Raw genomic sequence first — 22,336 nt, 5'->3', positions numbered from 1 at the left:
GCATGTACAATTACATGTTTAAATCTCAAGCGGTATTTAGAGTACTTGCCCCTCTATATTTGATAATTAGAGGGCTCAGGTTTGTTCAGAGCGACATGCGAGGCTGTAATCTCATGGAGAAAATTGCTATTCCTTGTCAATAACATGGTTATTATTCACACTAAAGCGGGTGCATGGAGAATGTTAGAAGTGAATCTGCTGCATGGTCGTAATGCACCTGCCACCTGCTGATACAGAAAAAAAAACACCCACACATTTGAAACGGTTAGTGCAGCAGACTCCATTTTCAACATGTGGGTTTCTAATAATTAAACTGCTTTACTGTATACATTTCAGTTTCACATAAGAGGCTGCTGATGTTATAGTTTGTATATGAAAGGACCAATGTGTAGGATTTAGTGGCATCTAGTGGTGAGGCAGTTGACTGCAACCAACTGAATACCACGCGTGGGTGAGGTGAGTAAAAACTTGAAATTTGACCAGATGCGTGTTGTTTTTTTTTTTTTTAACTGTATTGCTTTTCTAAGATATTTTGTTTATTTATTTCTTCATTTAGCCTTTATTTAACCGGGTTAGTCCCGCTGAGATCAAGAATCTCTTTGACAAGGGAGACCTGGCCATGAATAACAGCAACACAGTTTCAACTGTTAAAGCGATTAACATAGTAACATAGTACACTACATGTAAATATCTACACCCACACATGCATACATACATAACTAATAACATAAAACAGCATAAAATAAATTAAGAGAGTAACAAAAAGAAAGAAATTAGAGACAAAACATTTGCAAAATCTCAAAAAAGGACTAGAAAAATTCTGTCATAGCACATATTTATATAGAATGTTTATATATAATGTACACTGGATGAAAATAGAATAAATTCCAGTACCCTTGACCTCTATTATGTTGTCCATAGTTGTCTATTATTTTTCATATGTCATGTAGAATATTAAAGAGTATATTGAAAATACATTTGATAGACAGGAAATGTGCAAAATCTTTATTACATGACTGACTTTTTAGGTGTGTTACAAGCTTCACTTTTAGATGCTAACATTACTGATGAAATATTTCCCTCCATAAATAATGAAAAAAGAAGAAAGTGAAAAAAGGGGTGTTGATGGATGCTACAGAACTGCCTTATTTCCGAGGTCTAAGGGACTACTGTCCTGTCATTTTTTGGATAAACTAGCAATGCTTAGTTGTAACATCAAACAGACATGTCTTAATATTTTTTTGTGATTATTGATTTATGTATGTACCGTTTTGGTTTTTGTTTTGTTTTTTTCACTCCTGGCAGAACTACAACCATGACTAGACTTTCCTGCACATTATCAAATGACTTTAATCACACTGTTGAAAAACTGACCATCATAATGTTACACTGGACATATGTACGACTGAAAAGCACAAAAACAGGCTTACAAGGCAGACTAATATACACATATAGGAAAACATTAGTCTATCTCAATGTAAAAAAGCAGGCATGGAAACAACAGAGGAATGTGAGAGGTAACAGTGTCCTAGTTTCCCCCTACATTGAGCAGCTATTTTTAGAAAGCAGAAAGATAAGGGGGAAAAAGAATCCCCCAGAGTCGACAGCAGCAGTTTTATGTTCTGGACAATTTACACCCTCCTTATGCTACGATGACCTTTCTGCCTTCATCGTTCGGTCACCCCAGCCCCTGCCATACCCTCCGCTCCTCTATGTCCTCCCTCTGTCCTCTTCTCTTTCCTCCTTAGCTTTCTTGATCCCCTCCCTCCCTCCTGCACTTGTTTTTTATTATCTCTCCTTTCCTATATTTACTGTGTCTCATCTTCCATCCTCCAACCTGTTTGTTTAAGCATGCAATCCCAAAAATGTGTCATGTGTCCTTTGTCTGCTCCAACATGAATTGTCCTTTGTGTGTGTATGCAAAGAACATCCTACTCCTACTCACACTCCTCACGTACCAGCGACATTAATCCACTGCACTCACTCTGTTTGTGTGTGCACGTGCATGCATGGGTTTATCCAGAGTGTGAATGTGGTGTGCTGGTATTCCACATTTTATCTCGGTAATTCATGACTTTCTGTTCCTCTTCTCTATCCCTTCCCATCTGGCAAATTTTTGGTCTAACTCAACACACAGACCAGCTGTGCCCTGGAGAGCTGCTACTGACACTGTGTGCATGCGTACGTGTGTGTGTGTGTGTGTGTGTGTGTGTGGCTGCACACATCAAGTACAAGCACACATCCAGTGCATTGGGCACAATCTACCAGACCATCTGGCTGACTGCTTGTGGAGGCATTCATTGAGCAAGTGACACTGTGTATGTGTGTGTGTGTGTGTGTGTGTGTGTAATAGACAGGAAATCACAATAAAATCCACATTTAAGCTGAAATGTACTATAAAAGCAAAAGCAATTTTCACTATGACTACTTATTTTGTGTATTTTTAGGACCTAAATGCCGTAAAGTGTGAGAGGAAGCTGAAACAAATCTGTTTCACTTCAGTCTGCTTCAAACACAAACTGTTATTTTCTTGATTTTAGTGCTTTGATCCGCCTCATCCAACCATATTTCAAAATGGCAATGCTTATTTTCTTCCTGAAAAAAGTGAAACTGCACTGAGAGGAAGTGAAATTTTCATAATTACAATTCCAAAACTGACTTGGTGAATACTACATATACATGTTTTATATATTTTTGATAAATTTCCATCAGCTGCTACTCATGAATGAAAAAGTTTCTAATAAATATATGAAACATATCCAAGAAATAAGCAACAGTTATGTTTAGAACAGTTTCTCATTTTGGTCACAGGTTTAGTTAAGTCTTGTGCTGCCACCTAGTGGACAACTTCATTTATTGCACGAAGAGCAGTTACATAGTTTTTTCTAATGTCAATAAAAACAATACACTGGAAATAAATTCAGTAGAATTATGGGTTGGAAATGTCACATAATTAAACTGAAATGCAGTTTAAATAAACATACAGCTCATGATTCTTAGTGGAATGGAAAGCAATACCAGTCCAGCTTTTCTTTATACTATAAATTGCTTATACAATCTGAGAACAGATAAGTGCATCTATGCACGTGCTTGTGTGAGTGAGTGTGTGTTTATAATTTTCCCCTCTGTGTGCACATGTCAGCTCATCAAGATGAACCACCTGCATGTAAAGTGGGTCAAAGTCTCACTGTCTCATTCTCACATACCCTTTTTCTCTTAATCCATGTCTTCAACTTTTGACATTGTAACACTACAACAGCAGAGGCAGTCGTTTTGACTGTTTTCAAATTGATCTGTGCAATAACTTTGTTGAATTAAAAAATACAATGCTGCTGGTATCTGACTTTTCCCCCAAAAAAATTTCATTAGGGCCCGAGCACTGAATGATACGATGTAGTGTACAATGTAGGTGTTGGATTCGCTCACATTCTTCTGCTCTTTTGTCCTCTTCAGGTACAGTTTTGAAGGACTAAATGTGCTGATAGTTGTGGTGAAAAATTTTGTCCGATATAGGTTTTGGCGGTGGAATGGCCAAGCCATTTGACCACGCCCTCTAAACTGCAAACCCCGCAGCCCGTTCCACTGACATGCTCAAAAATCAGAACGCACAGGCAACAGAAACTAACATGTTTTGGGCTTTGACGTGCTCCTCCTAGCAGGTTGACCATATCCAACTCAAATCTGGTCAGACAGGCCTTAAGACCTTGCTATGCTATATAATGCTATATGCTATATTGTGAAAATTGTGACGTATCATCAAACGGCGTTGCCATGACGGCATGGCAAACTTCCATGTTTCACTAAAACACAGGAATTTGTATTAACTTCATCATTACACGGTCGAATCTCTCTGAAACTTCACATGGTTGACAACAGTCCAGGCCTGAACATATTATGACTTTAACTGCCCCCTATACAGTTTCACTATATTTTATATCTAGACAAAAAGTAATGGAAAGTAATCAAATTGCATCACTTTAATATTGTGATACTTGGATCAGGTTACCAACTACATTTTTTAACAGGTAATTCATGATTTGGAATGCATTTTTAAAGTAACCCTCCAAAAAACCTGTAGATACGACTGCAGAAAGAAAACAGTTCCTACACGAAACTGGAGAAAGCGACACTGCTGTTTTTCACTGCAATTCCATTGCCATTTACTTCCAGTATATTCAAGAGAAGAGAGACAGATTTGGAGATGAATGTCCCTTTAAACATTTAACAGCAGCAGTTTTACCATTTTTGGTACATTTCTGTAAATGGTTGGAGATGCAAAGAATATTTTGCTGCTCTGTACGAGTGGTGTCTTTAAAAAGAGTGCTGAATGATTGTTGACCACAGCCACACATGCTAACACCCACACATGCTAACAGCCATTCACACTCACCTCCACAGATTCATTTCATCTGCAGTCAACCAACCACAAACAATTCACATGACACAGTTTGTTTGATGTGAATCCTGTTAATTAGCTTGTATCTGTTTAAATGGAGTGCACACATTCTTACACCATGGGGTTAAACACGCTCTTTTCTGTAATATTAACCGTGTGTTTCTTTGTCTTTGACTTACTGTTGTTGTTGGGGACGGTTCACTTCCTGGTTGAGCAAAAGGTGCATCTGAGGGGTGGGAACTCTTAAATCTGAAAGCCAACTCATCAGACTGAACCATGTGCTGCCAAGTCAGAGGGGGGTCAGGCTGTAGTCAGTTTTTGTCTTGTATTAGTTGTAGTTGGCATCCATCTTGTTTTCTCCTTGTGTGTTATTTGATTTGACCTGCTCACTATATATGTTCACTGCTGCCTCTACAACAGTGTGTTCCTTCCTCGGCCACAAAGACAGCTGAGGGCTGTAGCTCAACACAACCAGTTTTTCTTTGCATGAGCTGGCTCGACAAAACCTAAAACCCCATTCAGAGATAACAGGTATCACAACAGTGGTTATCATCTTGCTTTGTTAACTCAGACTTTCTTCTTCAGAATCTGTGCTTGCTCACATCAAAAGGGGCATTTGCTGCACCAACTGACTCCTCTTCCGCACAAAGTGAATTGATTTCAAGCTGCCCACTTCAGTCAAGATAAACAAGTTCTTATAATGAAAAGCTATGGAAAATATAAGAAATATATTACGGCAAAAAGCAACACTGTTGCTGCAATTAAGGCAGGAGAAGAAGAATGCTAACAGAATATTACTGATCGACTGAATGTGGTCTTAATTCTGACGTTTATTTTTAACATGACAACAGCACATTAAAAAGTTAAACTTCATACAGCAGATTTAAACATGATGCTGTCGGTTTGATACTGTCCCATGAACTGATTAAGGATTTTCTGTAATAAATAGAATAGACCTTATCAATTTTCCAATCAGTGTCCTGAGCTGCAATATCAGCATTGCTTTGAATGTTGTAGTAACTTTGGTAGACAGAGGTAAATGTGTGAGGCAGATCCAGCAAATTTTATGGGGTTGGCATCAACCCTCATCAAAGCAGGCAACAGTGAAGACTAGAGCAGGGATATTCAGCTTTAGGCCTTGGTCCCCAAGAGGATGCCAGCCAGGTGACCATCTTCTGATTCAGAAGGGAAACAAATTGATTCACACTGTTTTTCCAGGACAGACATAAAAGGGCATTTCTATGAAGTTGGCATGGGGGGACACTGGCCACCCATGAAATCTAACTGGCCACCCCAAGTGCCACCCCATTATCCTCAAGTATGATTGGCTACATGTCCAGTGAGTGGCGGGATCTTAGCTTTAGTCAACTGTTTGATGAGTATTTTTAAGTGTGCATTGTTTCTTCTGTATGTAGCCTACTTTTAATTTATTTTTTATAGGTTAATATAGCTTATTTAATGCATTCATAAATGATTTTAATAATAAATCATAAAAATTAAACTATTTCATGATGGAGTGTGGAGGATGAGTTTAGGAGTCTCACAGGAAGAGTAATTTCCTTATAGTATGGAAGTTTTCTATTATATTTGAATGGTGTCACTCTGTTGTGCATAAGAATAAGAAACTCTACGATACTGTAAAGTTTGCAATATGTAAAGTAGATATGAGAATTGCTACATTAATGTGTGCATTTATGTGTGTGCATGTGTGCTCATGCTGCATGCCACCTCTGCATAAATCAGTGCCACTGTCAGAAATGTGTGGAAACGCCCCCCCTGCAGATATGGCAGCTTTGTGTGATGGAATAAATCAGGCCGTTGGTGAGAAGGCCGATCTTTACCTGATGGTGTTTCAGGGTGAGCATCCTGCAGCAGGAACAGACAGCGAGCTACGCAGAGGAAGACGACATTTAGCTGCAGGGGAGCAAAAGTCACGCAGGAAATGTGGATGATTTTGATCCCATAAATGTGTATTTCATGCTAAAGGATCCTAAATGCAGATGGAGGACGTTCCAGCTGCTTAATGTGTATTTGCAAGTAAAATACAGTTGCAGTTATTAAATGCAGCAAAATATCTGAGTCATCTGTCAGTCCTTTGACCAAGTTATTTTAGTTACAAAACAGCCAGAGTATCCCTGGACTGGAGGTTGAGAGGCGTCACATCATATATGATCCACAGCACCCTTTTTATAGCGATTGCATCAAACAGGATGAGGTTTGGAAGGAAGATGAGAGCGGTTGGAAGTTACAAGTAAGTGAACTGTCTCTTATTTATATATAAAGTCTCATGTTAGTTATGAAAAAATAATTTAGTTTTTGTTAAATTCTTTTCACCTAACTTGTTCATAAAAGTTAGTGTACACTTGTTGTGCAATCAGTGCCTTTTTTAGTTATCCTGAAAGAAAATCGCCATCTCTCTTAACTCCAGCAAGTTCGTCACTGATACTGTGTCACTGAGGGCATTGTGCCCCCCCTTTGTGCCTGCCGCTGTCTGGCTTATTATTATGGTCTGTCTGGCAGGCTGCCTGGCTGGTGGTCTCTAAGTGAACTTGATACTGAAATCAGCTGCCGGCTGTGATGTGCCGGGCATCAAGGGGGCCGTGTGGAGCTAGTCTGGAACTCAGCCAGTCACTTAACACTTGTCAACAGTTCTAATGAAAGTGGCCTTTTCCTTGGTGGCCTCTTTTTCATTAGCGGGGTCAGAGGTCGCCGCCCAAGGCTTGCTGTCTGCCGGGCCGGAGAGGGTAGACAGTTGAGGAAGAGGGCTGAGGGAAGGGGGTTAGAGAAGGGGATACAAGGGCAGAAGGGGGGAAGGGGGAAAACACTCGGTGGCTAGTTGGCTCCTTATGTTTTGTTTCCTGTATGCCCCGCTGGTCCTGGCGACTCATTTTGTCCTGAAGGTATCCCACAGCTCCACCTGACATAGTAACTGTCTGCACCTGCAAACTCAGTCGGGTTTTCATTTTTCTTTATCTCCTCCACACCAGACTTTAGCCACAAACTCCAGCATGACAACCTAAAAATTCTCAAGAAATGTTTTCTGCTCTGCAGAGGAGGGAGCAACAAAGTACAAATACTTAGTTGCTTTACTTAAGTAGAGCCTTCAGGTATCTGTACTTTACTTGAGTATTTATTTTTCTGACAACTTTTTACATTTAGTACCTACATTTGAACACAAATAGCACTTTCTACTCCTTACATTTTTAAAAAAGGCTTGTTACTTTAGTTTTAATGTGTCTGAGGGGAATTAATTATTATATTTATTTTGCATTGTTGTCTGATTTCAACCTAAATAGCTGGGACAATAATACAAAGAAAAGACAATTCCTTGGTGTATCCATATGTACATATCACGTACGACATGAGATGAAAATATGTAACAAGATGAAAACAACATAAAAGATGTAACAAGAAAAAAATGACATTAAAGGCGTAACAAGAAAAAAACGACGAAAAAGAATTAACAAGACGAAAAACAACATTAAAGTCATAACGAGGAGAAAATGAAGGAACAGAATAAAAGCGACAGAAAGATGTAACAAGACAAAAGCGGTGTAAAAGTTGTAATGATAAGAAAATGTCATTAAAAATGTAAAAAGAAAAATAGCTGTAACAAGATGAAAACAATATTAAAGACAAAACATATCATTGTGCTGTGTCCCAAAACAAAGACAGTCATGACAGAAGTAACAAACGTAACAACAAAAATGTCTTTAAAAACATAACAAGACCAAAACGCTGAAGACGTAAAAAGATGAAAAGGACGTAAAGATGTAACAAGGCAAAAATGGTGTAACCACACAAAAGCAACAGAGAAGATGAGCCAAGAAAGAGCTGGCGTTAAAGACATAACAAAACAAACACAACATGAAACACCAAACAAGACCAAAACGATGTAAAAGATTTAACAAGACAAAAGACATAAAAGATGTAACAAAAGAAAACAATGTTAAAGCTGTAACAAGACGAAAATGACGTAACCAAATAAAAACAACATAAAAGACGTAATAAGACAAAAACAATGTAAAAGACATAACAAGACCAAGATGACAAAAAAAGACATAATAAGATGAAAACAACGCTGAAGACATGAGACATCAGCACCCTCAAGTACCAAGATCAAAACGTTGTAGCAACACAAAAACAAGAGGGCAACTTGACCGTGGAGAAATGGTAAGGTTTAGTTAGGTTAACACATAAAAAGCTGGTGGAAATGTCCTTTAGTGGGAGACTTTTTACTTTCATATTTTGAATACATTTCAGAGCCTGTTCTTCTACGTTAACCAGTCTTTTTTTTCTCTCTGTCCTTTATCTGTCCTTCTACTGGAGTAAAGAATGCGTGTTCTTTTCCCACCTCTTCTGTTCTCTATTATGCCCCTTTAAGACAGATGTGGCCAACTGAGTGAGTGAAAGAGGGAGAATCAGCCAACATCCCTCTCCTCCTCCTCTTCCCCTTCACCCCGGCCTCTTGCACATGAAAGGGGCCGCCCAAGGCCAATGGATGGCCGGTGGGGTGTGTGCTATGCGAGGGCCCCAGACCCAGACACAACACAACACACAGCTCTGCGGGCCACCACAGCTGGGCTGGAATGTGACCTGCTTCAGCCCGGGCCCTGTGTGTGTGTTGTGTGAAATACAAGTGGAAGGAGGAGGACATGGATGGAGGGATGTCAACCATGGAGCAGCACATGCACTGCCTGCCTTCATGAGCCTTTTCATAAGCTGTGACCACGTTTTGTCTTCAACACAGGGACAACATCACAAAGCATCGTGTTTTCTAAATCATCTTTATTCATTTTGTCATCATGTTCCATAAAAGTTTTAATGGACACTAATATATCATAGATAACATAAAAATATGTCTGCTCTCTATGTAATTACATTCACATATAAATACGATAAATACAAAGGACAGACGTCCATATACATATTCTGTATTGTAAATTAAAACTTATCAAAACAGATTCCACAAAAGATGGAACCAAAGAGCTTATTTGCTTATTTTTTGTGCTGGTACATGAACTGAGGCTTGTAAATTGCATTTTTGTGAGCTCAGATGCTCATGACTGATGTTACACAATGTAATTTTCATAATAACCCACAAAAACATAAAGCAAACGTACCAATCAGATTAAAATATACCGCTAAATGAATGATATTAGTGTACTCAAGATAACATTTGGAGAGGAAATCTATAATGCAGTTTTAGTAAAAGATTAAATAATTTGCACAGGGTAAATAAATGCTTGTTACTAATACTACTCTACCTGCCTTTTCCAGACAGTGTACCCTAGGTGTGGCCATCAAAACGGATTCTATTTTATTTTATTTTTTTAAAAAGCTATTAGGACATTTTTGAGACAGCATCTGTGAAGAAAATAATTGCTAAAAAATGATCAGTGACATGATTAAACACTATGAGGAGTGATTTTCTGGGAGCAATAAGGAACAAAGTAAAGAAGAAAAAACATCTGAAACAGACAACAAAACCTCCAATGTCAGGCCGGCTTTACCACGTGAAACTTTCATGCGACTAGTTGCAGGTTGCTACTAGCATGAAACGTAACTTCCATGCAACTTTACAATTGCATGAATGAGTTCAGAAATAATTAGTCTCATGCAACACAATTTAAAAAATGAGTTTCACTAAATTAGCTTGCTAGTTTGGTACTTGTTTTGATAATAACTGTTTTCTCACTAGATTGCGTCAAGTAGGTTGTGCCATTGCAACCACATTTGCATCTTTGTATCTTATTTCATACATTCTTCTTGCTGGATAATATCAGTTGGAACGTGTTGGAACGCACTTTATCTTCTTGCACTGGCTGACTTTGTTTCATAATGTCAAGGCAACCTACTGGCAACTCAAGAGATAAACCAGTGGATCATTTCACACTTTGTTCAAGGAGCTTGGTCCAGTGAGGCTCCTGTGAGTGCACTGGCCCTTTTGATTCAAGGAAAATAAATAAATAAGAGGCTCTTTGTTGGCCCCTTATGACATCAGTGTGAAACTGTAGCTTGGCAAGCAAGGGACATTCGTCTATTTAATATTTGGTGATAAGCCATTGTCAATCAGTTGAAATCGGTTGATTTCAAGGACTGGATTGATAGTCTCACAAAGCTGAGAGTTTTGCAACTGTTGCAACTCAGTGTCGGACAAGTGTGCTGCAGTGTACTTTATACCATGCAACTCAGTTGTAACTTCACCTGAGTTTCAACCAACTAAAGGTGTGTGAAAGTTTCACTGTGTAAAGCCAGCCTTACAGATAAGTTACTAGTTTTGTGTTTACTGGCAGTCGGTCGGACTGGTGAGGTCACTGTAGCTTGGAATAATCAGAAAACAGCATAACTGAGACTCTACTGGACGGCAGAGAAATCTTTAAGGAAATCACAGGTTTTCTTATGGACAATCTCACGAAGCTTCCTGATTTTGCGGGTGCTGGAGGAGCCCACGAAGCTGTCAGGCTGCAGGACAGCCATCCCGTTGTGAACATCCCCCATGATGATGAGCTGCCCGTTGGCTGTGGTGATATTGGGGCAGGGGCAGTTCCAGTCCATGTTCAGAAGAGTCACCTCCAAAGGCTCTTTGCCAAAGAACCTCAGACCCATCTTCTCGTCCTTCAAGATCTCCTCCACTGTCACCAGAGCGTGGCCGGACTCCTGCTCCTCGGTCAGCTCAGTCACGCGGCCGAGGATCACGAAATCGCTCTTGCAGAAGCTGGTGACCATCTTGCCTCGGGGTTTGCACACCTTGCAGTTGTGGTTCTTTGGAAAGGGACACATTTCTTCACAGGCCTCTTTAGACTCGAAGTTGTTCTCGTTGCCGCCACAGCCTCCGTACACGAAGGACTGGCACTTTTTGAGGCTGCTGCTATAAGCCCAGCGAGGCTCATAGGCCTTGCAAGGCCCTTGGAGGCTTGGTAGACTACAGGGAGCCGCCAGCTCTCCTCCACATGACAGCATGCACCCTTCATAGGTGTCAAAATGGTTACGGTTTTTATTGCACTGACTGTAGGTAAATGTGAAGCAATTGTTCCTCTTTGGTTCATAGTACCAGCTTATGCTCTCTTCTCCACAGTCATCTGTGTCTGGGCTCTTCAGGCACTCTTCAGCTGGAAATGGTAGGTTGGTACTATTGCCCTCTGCGTTCTTACCTTTTACTTCTTTTTTGATCACTACTAAGGGAAAGTGTGATGATACACTTCCCCCAACATTTCTGGCTGTGCATGTGTAGATGCCGGCATCCTGAAGTTGCGCATTGTATATGACCAGCTGGCCAATGTTAGTGACCACCACGTTACCTCGGACATGGTTAGGTCTCATTATGGTGTTCTCTTTGCCCTTCAGTTGTTTCTCCCAGGTGATTTCCGGACGTGGTTTCCCAGACACCTCACACAGGAAGCTGGCTGTCTCGCCCACAAAAACAGCCTGCTGGGTTGGGCCGCTGTGTATAGTGGGGAGCTGGATGTCAGCTGGGAGGGTGGTCTGGAGGGCAGTGGTGGGATGTAAGGTGGTCTCTGCAGGGATTGGACTGGTGTTTGGCCAGGTCAGGTGGTACCTGTAGGTAGGGCGGATGAGAACTGAGTTAATCAGAGCCAGGACATGTCAAAGACTCTTATGTAAAGCTGCAGTAGGCAATTTGAACATATAAAATGTGAAACGTTCCACCTCTCTCTGTTACCCCTTAATGCTTTCTTAAGCCCCTCCCACCAGATGATGCACCAAACATGCAAACACATTTTGATGGGCTTTGAAGCAGAATGACAAGGTTGTCAGTTGTTGTAACTAACTAGCAAACTAATGTCTTTTCTACTTGGCTAGTTATGTCTGACTCCAAAGAAAGACATGCAGAAAATGGATGACCCCTGTTTGTACAGTCACTGTGATTGGCTAGTTATATGCTGGATAACCCTGACTGGTTGTTTGGTTCAGACCTGGTCCAGTTTCTTTTAAAAACTATAGGGATTTACTTTGCTGTTGCTACCAAGCTAACTAATGTATTGTCTTTGGTGCCCTGCTCTGCTGAAAGTTGACAGGTGGCTGTCATGATATGAACAGTTAAAACTGGTTGGTCCTAGCTAACATAAGTACCTGTCATATCTTGTTTTACAGGAAGAAGAAATTATCAGATTTTCCATGATTTTGATATAAAAATAAAAATTAAAGTATTTTTAAAAAATGTTTTAGGCATATATTGTTAAATAAATTCATAATATGACTTGGGGATGCGATCTTAAAGGGTTAAAAGGGCCTTTTTCATTCCATTTATACTTTAAAGAAACCATTCAGTTCAATATTGTTAGTGACATGTAATGGTCATCCAAAACTATCATGAAAGAATATTGCCTACTGCAGCTTTAACTGACATACTGCACACAGAATACATTCATGTTTCTGATACAGCCACAAAGAAAGTTGTGATTTTCAGATGTCTTAATTTTGAGAACTAAAGTGAAGCAACTTTACCTCATAACACCAGAAACAAAAGGTAAGAGATCTAAAATACTTAACATGTTACCTGCAGGTGACCTCAGAGATAGAGATACCCTTGGAACAGGCTTCTGCGTCCATGTAACACTTGTTATAATAGGTCATGCCATCAGACGCGCAGGTGAAATGGGGTTCTCTCTCACAGCGGTCCCGGCACTTGCAAACAGGCTGGCCGTCCCAGATGTCGCACTCGGACCCTTGCTGGGAGCACATGAACTTGTCGCAGGTGGCGCTCTTTGGCATTCCAACGGGGCCCTTGCTGCCCTTGATGTCTATATAGCGTGCTGCCACACAGCTCTTGTTACCGCAGACATTAGGGCAGCACTTCTCAAATGACTCACAGTCCTAAAGTTGGGAAAGAAACAAAACTTTTGTACCACATAACAGCATATTTGTTTTGCTTTTATTAGAGCCGAAACACAGTTTGAATTGGAATACAGCATAAAACAGAGAAAATGTTTGATATCTTGCAGTTTAACGCAAAATCAAAAATACTTCTGTTCCCCTAGCCTGTAGAGCTATTTATGTATTTTTTGGTGTGAGTGGCACAGTTTTGGTGTAATCGGTCATCTGCCTTCTCTCCAACATTGTGGGAGTGAATGGCATTCAGCTTGTGGTACTCAAAGCACCCAAAATAGATTAGAAAAATTCAAAACCAGTATCTCTTTCAAAAATCACAACTCAGTTACGTGTGATAATTCACAGATCTAGTTGTGATCAGTTTCATGCAGGACCTACTTTCTTTCTGCAGCAGAATCGACAAAAACTTCTTTCTTACTACTCGAAAGAAAGTAGTTCCTACATGAAACTGCTCACAACAAGGTCTGTAGATTATCTCGAGCAACTGGGTCATGATTTTTGGAAAGCTTCAAATTTGTTTTTTGTGCTTTGAGCATCACAAGCTGAGTGCCATTTAGTCCCATCATATTCAAGAGAAGGCAGACATCTGTATGGACGATATTTCCAGAACTCTGCAACTCACACCAAAACTATCCAGATGGATAAAAAGCGCTACAGGTAAGAGGGAAAACTTTTATTTTTGATTTTGGGGTGAAGTGACCCTTTAATCTCAACAAAAACGCCACCTGCAGACTACACTGTGTTTTCAGTGTGCAAGTTTTGACCAGTATTTGGTCGCCATGACACAAAATGAATAAAAACTTGCAATGCAACATGTAAAATATTATATAATCACTAAGACTGCTTTTGTTTGTAGTTTTGGGTGGCTGCATGATATTTTTCTTTTAACCCCCATGCAACAGCTCATGCATGATGTAAAGGAAAACAGGATTTGTTGGAAACTGATATAGATAGATAAATAGATAGATAGATAGATAGATAGATAGATAGATAGATAGATAGATAGATAGATAGATAGATAGATAGATAGATGCAGGTCAACTCACCTGGTCAGTTTCACACTCTCGCATGCAGGTGCTCATAGCATCCACCCACAGGTTGGGGTTCAGGTCGTTCGGACACATACCTGCGTGAGAGTACACCACTTTGGACACTGACATGGGCATGGGCATTGCTCTCACACGGCAGCTGTCCAAATAAAGGAGTGTAATCGTGTAATAATGTCCCACAAGAAACCAAATCCATCGCGGAAACAGCATCCACCACATCTCCGACGCGTAACAGAACCGACACTAAAATAAAAAAAAAATCTCGAAAATCCAACAGGTTCGACTCGACTTTGAAGTTTCAAAAAACTCTTTAAACTGACTTCAAAGCGTCGCCTTATTATTTTTCTAACTTCTGGAATCAGACGCGGCGTAAAAAGAGCGAAAAGAGGAGCGTGCCGGACCGGGCTCGATGTGGAGAGCTCTCCAGGTTAGTCGCTCCACGTTTAATAGCAGCAAGAGATTAGGGCTGCGGCGCAAACCCACTTAAGATCTAACTACATGAATTACAGTGGCCTGTCTAGTCGGACAGCAAATCCCAGCTGAGTTACAGTTATGATCAACTTAATTAAAGAAAAAAAAAAAAGTTCGCCACCAGTTTGCAGGCGCTGTTTCATAGAGGACTGGCGAGACACCTGTGCGTAAGGCACTGGCTGCCTTAACCCTTCGCTTGCAAAGTCGGTGCAAAGGAGGAGATATTTAACAATACTCGAAAAAGTATAGTAGATAACATTTTTTTGAAACAATTTGTGCATGATCTAAAGATTCTGGATGTTCACAGTTTTTAAAAATAGGAGTAAAGCTACTGAATAGAGCTTATAAAAAAGTGTTGCACACTCACATAGCTCTTTATTTTCACCTGAGTGTTAATAGACTTCATCTTACACTTTTAGCAAAAAGAAATTATTGTGTAGTGTTTCATATGAGAAGATGTTTGTGATATGTCTCTTCTAAAATAGCATATTCTTACAAAGTTATTATAGTTAAATAAAACTTAACTAAAATGAACAGGAAGTGTATTTATTTTTAATTTAAATTATTTTATTTATTTATTTTTATTATTTTAGTTATCTTTATTTTCAGTTTAAATTTGTCAGAGACTGGGATGTTTACATGAATGTTAGAGCCTTCACAAGTGTTGTTTTTGTATTGTAAAATAATAATAATAATAATAATAATAATAATAATAATAATAATAATAATAATAATAATAATAATAATTTAATAACTAATACTAAAACAAGTAAAAACTAAAATAAGCCAAAATATTTTTAAACAATAAAAACTGAACTGAAACAAGTCCACTCTGTAAACTCACTGAAACTAAACTAAAAATGTAATAAAATAATAGTTAATGAAAAATACAAATCTATGTTGCCTGTAAAAATCCCTCCCGTCCATCTGAACAAAAGGTCAGTCTCCAGAAGATGGCACCAAACTCAGTGCAGTTCTTCTAGTCATTTTTATTTTATTTGAGCAGCAGTGTCCGGGCTTCATTTCAGCTGTTTGAAGTCTAGGTTTCATTTTGTAGTATTAATGGATGGTAGTTGTGCCGTGGCATCACATTCTGGATAGTGATTAGGTGGACCCATTTATCCTCCTCCTCCTCCTCCTCTTTCATCCTCTTTTCTCTCCTCCTCTTCTTTTTCTCCAAAGGTTTCTGTGCCTCAAAAACTCTGAGACCAGCTGTGACCGACCTTTCCCCATGGTAATAATATATATCGGTGCACCAGACGGTGGTGCCAGACCAGCCACTTCTGAGCTGCCTGTTGGGAAGCTCAACCTTTCAAACAAACAAACATTACTACTACTACTAACAATAATAATTATAATAAGTTAGGTATAGTGAATTAAATTTCTGCCATACTGGGTGCTCTATTCTGGCTTTTGTTTGGACCCAAAAACTATTGCTGGTTTATTATTTGAGTTTTGAGTTTATGTGCAACTTCATATTTAAAGCACTCTCAGGAAAAACTTTAAGCAGGGAACAAATGGACATATTATCAGGGTCCAAGGATCATCAGGTTCAATATTTACATGCAAGAAGTCACATCTAGTACACACAGTTTGATGTTATTCTGTGGAAAACCCAGTTTGTCCCCCAAAAGTTAATTCCAGGAAGTGTTGGGGAAAAAAACGGGCTTCAAAATAAAACAAATTGGCTGGTGGTCTGTTCGGTCGTGAACATGAACAGAGAAAAGAAAAAAAGAAAAAAGAAAAAAAAGATCCTGCTACAGATCTGACCAAAACAACCATTTTGGAACACAGTTGAGCCCAAATAAAAGTTTCCTCTGACATTAAAAAGCTGGTCTACCTTTATCTTTAGAGGAACAAAAAATTCAACATGTTAGTAGCCTCACTGAGTGTATGTGTGTCTGTGTGTGTGCGTGTGTGCGTGTGTGTGTGTGAGTATGGAGTCTGTGCTTCCCAAGCTGAGTCCCTGCTGAGCCCAAAGAGGCCCAGTGTTGTCCAGGCCGAACCCTGCAGTCTTAGTCTGGTCTGTGTCTGTGAGCCCTCTCTGAAAACACACAGACACACACACAGACACAGACACACACACACACACACACACACACACAGGTGAGGCTCACACACATGCAGTATGGTAAGCAAATACTTCTTATTTATCTGGCTTTTCTAACAATTTCCAAGGATTTTGCTTGAAAAAATTGCAAGTGCAGAGTATATACATCATCTTATTTTACACACTCCCACACACACACATATGCTCACGCTCTCAATTGCCTGCAAATGCACAAACACAGTCAAGCTGTGTTTTGAGTGTCTGCTCACCCACTCGCCCCCTCAGGCCCTCCACCCCTAACCTTCACCCCTGCATTCCCAGCATAGCCGACGCTGGGGCTACGGGGCATGTCACATATTGAATAAAGCCACACGGTGGACCCCACGCAGGGCGCCCTGACGGTCGATCTGCCTCCAGCGCATGCATTGTCTGCAGACAGACCTTGACTTTGACCTTCTCTGTGCGCCCTCGCCATCTCCCTGAGCCCGGTTCAAAACAACTTAACTCAAGGGACGGCTACATTGATGCTTATAATCTCACAATATGAAGGGGTTAATGCCAACATAAAGCAGGTAAATCCTGGTGTGACAAAGGCAGAAATCAAAAACTGCACTCACTTTTTTTTACTAGGAACTAATTTAGTTTACATTTAATTATGAATTACATTTTTCAGCAACTGCAACAGATTACAAATGCATTTATTTTGTAATTTAAAAAAATCCTCTCCAGCATTGCTGGCATCCTATTAAATCTTTGTGTGAAAGTTTGTCATAATTAGCATATGAATACTTGTGTTTTGGCCCAGAGGGTGTTTTGTGATGTCACAGTTATCTTTGACCACCAAAATTTAATCATTTTATCCTCGAGTGGATATTTGTACCAATTTGACTTCCCTAAGTGCTGCTGAGATGTTATCTTCATGACAATGGGATAGGTCAGGTGGATTTGACCTTTTAACATTAAAATTTGAGCACTTCATTCTTGAGTCCAAGTGGTCATTTGTTTCAAGTTTGAAGAGATTCCCACAAGGCATTCTTGAGACATCGCTTTTGTAAGAATGGGGTGATCCAAAACCGTGACGCCTCTGGTCGTGGCTGTTGTCTGCACAGAGTCGTAAAAAAATGCTTTCCAATGTTTCCTTTTTTCCAAAAAATATGAATCACAAAGGTCCTTCAGCATAGAATCATGAATGTGTGACCTACAGACAGGCTTATGCCTGGTGGAGATTAATTAAAAAACCCATAAACCTATTAACAATAAAACTCTATATATGCAAAATGCGAGTGGTTGCATCACTTCCAAACATTTTCAGTATATTTGTAACACAAATAACGTCTTCAAACATTTGAAAACAACACACCCTAAAAGTTTTAGGTAGGCTGAACAAGAACAAGAAGATAATCATTTATCATGAATTTATCATATTTCTGTAAATTACTAGACAACTTTTATTTACAGCCAACATTTTAATTTAATTGTACTCATATTTGCTATGGTAATAAATTAGTTATTAATGGCCGATATGTGTCATGTGACAATCCAATCTACTTTTTCTAAAAATGATCATTATTTTGAAAATTCACAAACCTATTTAAAACATGTAAAAAAAGTGTTTTTATCATTGAATTTTAAAAGTTTGGTATCGCCTATCCCTACTGTAAGAGTAGCCTTCCTCCAGCTGTCACCCTTATACATGCTGCAAGAAATATGCAAAGAGCTCAGGGACAGGGCTTGAAAACAGTGACACAAAGAGGCTATAACACAGGCTGCATCCAAAGTTCCACACTTAGAACGCTAAAACAGTAAGTGAGATTTTACTGTATGTCCAAGACCTTAGCCTAGCCTGCATAAATATCCCACAATGTAATGCAGCAGAGGCGACAACAACAGCATAAAAAAAAAAAAAAAATACAGCTGACAAGCACTTCAGCTGAAATTTAAGTAAGGTTTCTCTTTGCTAGGTAAAACACAGATGTGCCTATTTTTCAACTCTTTCCTGTAATGATTATTTTCATCACTGATTAATCTGTCCACCATTTTCTCCATTAATCAATCAGTTGTTTGGTCCATAAAATGTCAGAAAATGGTGAAAGATTTCAATTGGTGTTTATCAAAGTCCAAGATGACGTCCTCAAATGTCCAAATCCAAGTCCAAATAATTCAGTTTGCTTGCAGAGAGGAGTAAAGAAACCAGAAAATATTCACATTTAAGAAGCTGAAATCAGAAAATTTTGACTTTTTAATTAAAAAATGACACAAAACGATTAATTGATTATCAAAATAGATGCAGATGAATTTACTAGTTGATTAACCATAGCTTAATCAATAAAAAAGTGTTTGATGTTCACTGTTTGGTTAGTTAGTTTGTCCATCTGTTCCTTTCTTTGTTGTACACAATTTGTTGATTGGTTTATTCATTTAAAGACGAAAAAAAGAGATTGAACTGTGTGCACTGTGCATGGTACTATATCATTCTTTATTTTAAAATTGTAATCCTACTAATAATCTCAATTTTTTACTAAATGTATCTGTAGTCTGATTGCATCTTTTTTTTATAGAATACAGTTACCTTTTTTGTATCCAGATTACATAATCCTGTTGCTTGTAATCCATTACTCTACAAGCCTGCATATTCAGAATGAACAGCACCACAGATAAATGAGGCATAAATCTCTCACGAGGTGCCACAAGTTTTAAGATGTACTACAGTACATTTTAAATTCACCATTAATCTCTGAGTGGCTTTACAGTGTCATGCATGCATTTGTGTTGTAAATAAGTAGCTCTGTATATTGGATTTGTGCATTATGCCTGTTAGAGAGGGGCACAAATTGTACCAAGGGCCATAGTCCAAGCACATCGGCCGAGGCACGTACTTGTGAGTAACGTCGCCTTCTGCCTCCATTTCTAAAATGCTCTTAGGGGTTCCTGACCATGCAGGTCCACAGCTTCTCTTGCCCACGGCTGAAGCCTGGGAAGCCGGTGGAGCTGGTTCAAAACAATGAAAGTGTTATGACTGTTCATACTAAGCTTATTATGAGTGTCTCACTCCAGAACAAAGGAGAGAGACACGTCCAGCCACAGCAGGGCCCTAAGCTGATTCCTCAGCCCCAGTCTAGACACACTGCACAACATGCCGATGGACAGACATGCAGGCGTACATGCGCAGCTTCACCGGTGTCCAGTGAAACATATAGTGTCCCCACTGCTTTGCATTCCTTTGTCCCTATATGCGCGCACACACTAACACACATTTAACTTATTCCACACCATTCTGCTCAGATTATGCAACGTCTGCGCTCTGCAGATCGTCTGAACATCTGCTCGCCACATGAACACTACTGTTGATTTCGTTCGACTGATGAGGTTAAGGATTTCACAGATACACAAGTGTGTCGGGATGACCATAACTTAGGTGTTGTTTATGTTCTTTAAATCAGAAAGGGAACATAACAAAATGTCTCATAACAGAATGTACAACATTGGCAGGTCAAAAGTGAACGGCCAGAGACAAAACCACAGCTGGACAGTACAACAATACAGAGCTCTGAAATATGGAACCTGTCCAGAAATACTTCTTATTAGTGCCAAAAATGTACCTAAAATGGGTAATAAACATGTTAAATTAACACTTTAAAGACAATTTAAATAATCAGTGAAAATGTCTATTTGAGCAGCAAATAGTGTAGCTTCTTATCAGATCCTTCATCAGTTAAATATTTAAGTAAAAATTCTGCTTTATTTCACTTGAGCAGAAAATATATTAAGCAGTAAAACATGCCTCAATATATAACACTGTTAAATTAGTCTTTACATTCACATATTTTTAGTCATCTAATTGCATAAAACGTCAAATCTCTACTGTAGTGAATTAACATTATTATGCCTACTCTTATTTTGATGGCCCACTGGCAGATGCATACAATGCTTTTCAAAATAACATACATGCATTTTGAAATGCGCACATTCACTGCGCAAAATAAGAAAACTGCTGCTGCTTTTTTCTCTTTGTTCTTCACAAATTCATCCTAATGATCAGGATGACGGCTCTTAAGAAGATCAAGTAAATTTGTGGTATTGAAGGAATGTGATTAGCTCCTCTTTGCACGGCCGACGCTGTGCATAGTTAAAGCATCGTCGTTGTCATTTTGGTAGAAATATCTGCATTTCCAGCCAATGTTGAAATTTCACTGTAAGGCCTTTATCCGCTGATACTGATGATGTGCCAATAATATAATGCATCCGTATATCACAGCTAATTTTTAATTTTGTTTTGCACAAAACAAGCATGGCATTGACATCCACACATGCTCACTCCTCATGATTGACTGATTATGTGCTTTTGGCTGACTGGATGATACAACAATATACACTGTGCAAAGATATAAATTAATCTGTGGAGATTTTCTCATGTTGTTTAAGCTGAGGGAGCTGTCCCTTTGAAAAGTTTGGTTGTGTTAGTCCATTGTTAACCTGATGGTTTGTCACACAGAACAATCTAAGAAGTTGTCCTTTGAAACTCTTTGGAAAAGAGCAGGCACTTTCAAACAGCACTTGGCAGGTGATTGGGTGAGCCATCTGTTTATTACGTCTAACGTGGACTAACTTGAACCAATCAGATCAAAGCTGGTCAGGAGAAGAGTGAAAACATCTTTTCCATGGAGAAAAGCCTACAGTGTGCCTACAGGGATACCCAACTTGTTTTGCCTGGGGGTCACTTTTGCTAAGTGACAGGGGGTCAGTTAATAATCAAACACTATTAATAACATCATCATTATATAATATGAATAAATATAAAAGGCTCATAACTCATCTTTCTTTGATAGTCTTTATTTTCAAATTAAATCACTTACTAACTTAACTAAATTAACTTGGTGCAAAGACAACATTAAACAGCTGGAACCTCTTCCATCATGTAATCAATAAATGCAGTATTGGAATGATAAACCATAAGCATAAACCTCTCCTGCAAGGGACAGAAAGAAGAGCATAATTAAGTTGTTTTAATGTGAAATGAACATTCATGGGTTCAGAATTATCTTTATTTCTGTGTAACTTTTGAGCCTCCTCAGCTAATAGTTGTCTTCCTCTGCAGAGCTCACTATCTGATACTGATACCAATAGCGCATTTTATTAAAAGTTTCTTCTTTATGAAGAACTCTTGCGGTGACTGGCTGCCAACAAAACAATATAACAGTCATTTCTTTCTAGATCTGGGCACCAAAAGAACTGAATGCAGCTATCACTTAACTTTGATACTTTTCACAGGGTTATTTCAATTGATACCTTAAAGGTATTGAGTATTGATAATCAGCCCCAGTCTTACTGCACTTGGCGCATCCTGATAGGCCGTCACACAACACGCAAATATCAGCCTTCTCACCAAAAGCTTCATTCATTCCATCATCAAAGTGTGAATCAATGTGTTTTCACTGCAAAACGGAAAATGGTCAGAGGGCCACCTGGCACCCTAATGGGACCTAGATTTGGCCCCAGAGCTGCAAGCTGAGCATAATTGAC

General features: G+C 39.2%; 1 protein-coding gene across 1 annotated transcript; it reads right to left on the bottom strand.

Moving 5' to 3' along the window:
* Positions 1 to 10,558: 10,558 nt before the first annotated feature.
* Positions 10,559 to 14,993, bottom strand: wfikkn2a (info WAP, follistatin/kazal, immunoglobulin, kunitz and netrin domain containing 2a). The gene is made up of 3 exons (XM_084744809.1): positions 14,293 to 14,993; positions 12,915 to 13,231; positions 10,559 to 11,954 (listed from the first exon to the last, which is right to left on the bottom strand). Exons 1-3 carry the CDS (start codon positions 14,512 to 14,514, stop codon positions 10,754 to 10,756), a joined length of 1,740 nt encoding a protein of 579 aa, XP_084600935.1. The 5' UTR covers positions 14,515 to 14,993; the 3' UTR covers positions 10,559 to 10,753.
* Between the last annotated feature and the right edge of the window lie 7,343 nt (positions 14,994 to 22,336).

This window comes from Lutjanus erythropterus, chromosome 19 (genome assembly GCF_056507025.1).
Source record: "Lutjanus erythropterus isolate fLutEry1 chromosome 19, fLutEry1.hap2, whole genome shotgun sequence".
NCBI classification, from domain to species: Eukaryota; Metazoa; Chordata; class Actinopteri; order Lutjaniformes; family Lutjanidae; genus Lutjanus; species Lutjanus erythropterus.
This window is presented reverse-complemented; position numbering and strand designations above follow the sequence as displayed.

What these genes read in the sequence shown, in the direction of transcription:
- wfikkn2a (XM_084744809.1), bottom strand. Translation starts at nt 14,514, where the DNA reads ATGTGGTGGATGCTGTTTCCGCGATGGATTTGGTTTCTTGTGGGACAT. An exon ending in GAGAGTGTGAAACTGACCAG is followed by an intron (nt 13,232 to 14,292) that starts GTGAGTTGACCT and finishes TCCCAACTTTAG; the next exon opens with GACTGTGAGTCATTTGAGAA. An exon ending in ATCTCTGAGGTCACCTGCAG is followed by an intron (nt 11,955 to 12,914) that starts GTAACATGTTAA and finishes CCCTACCTACAG; the next exon opens with GTACCACCTGACCTGGCCAA.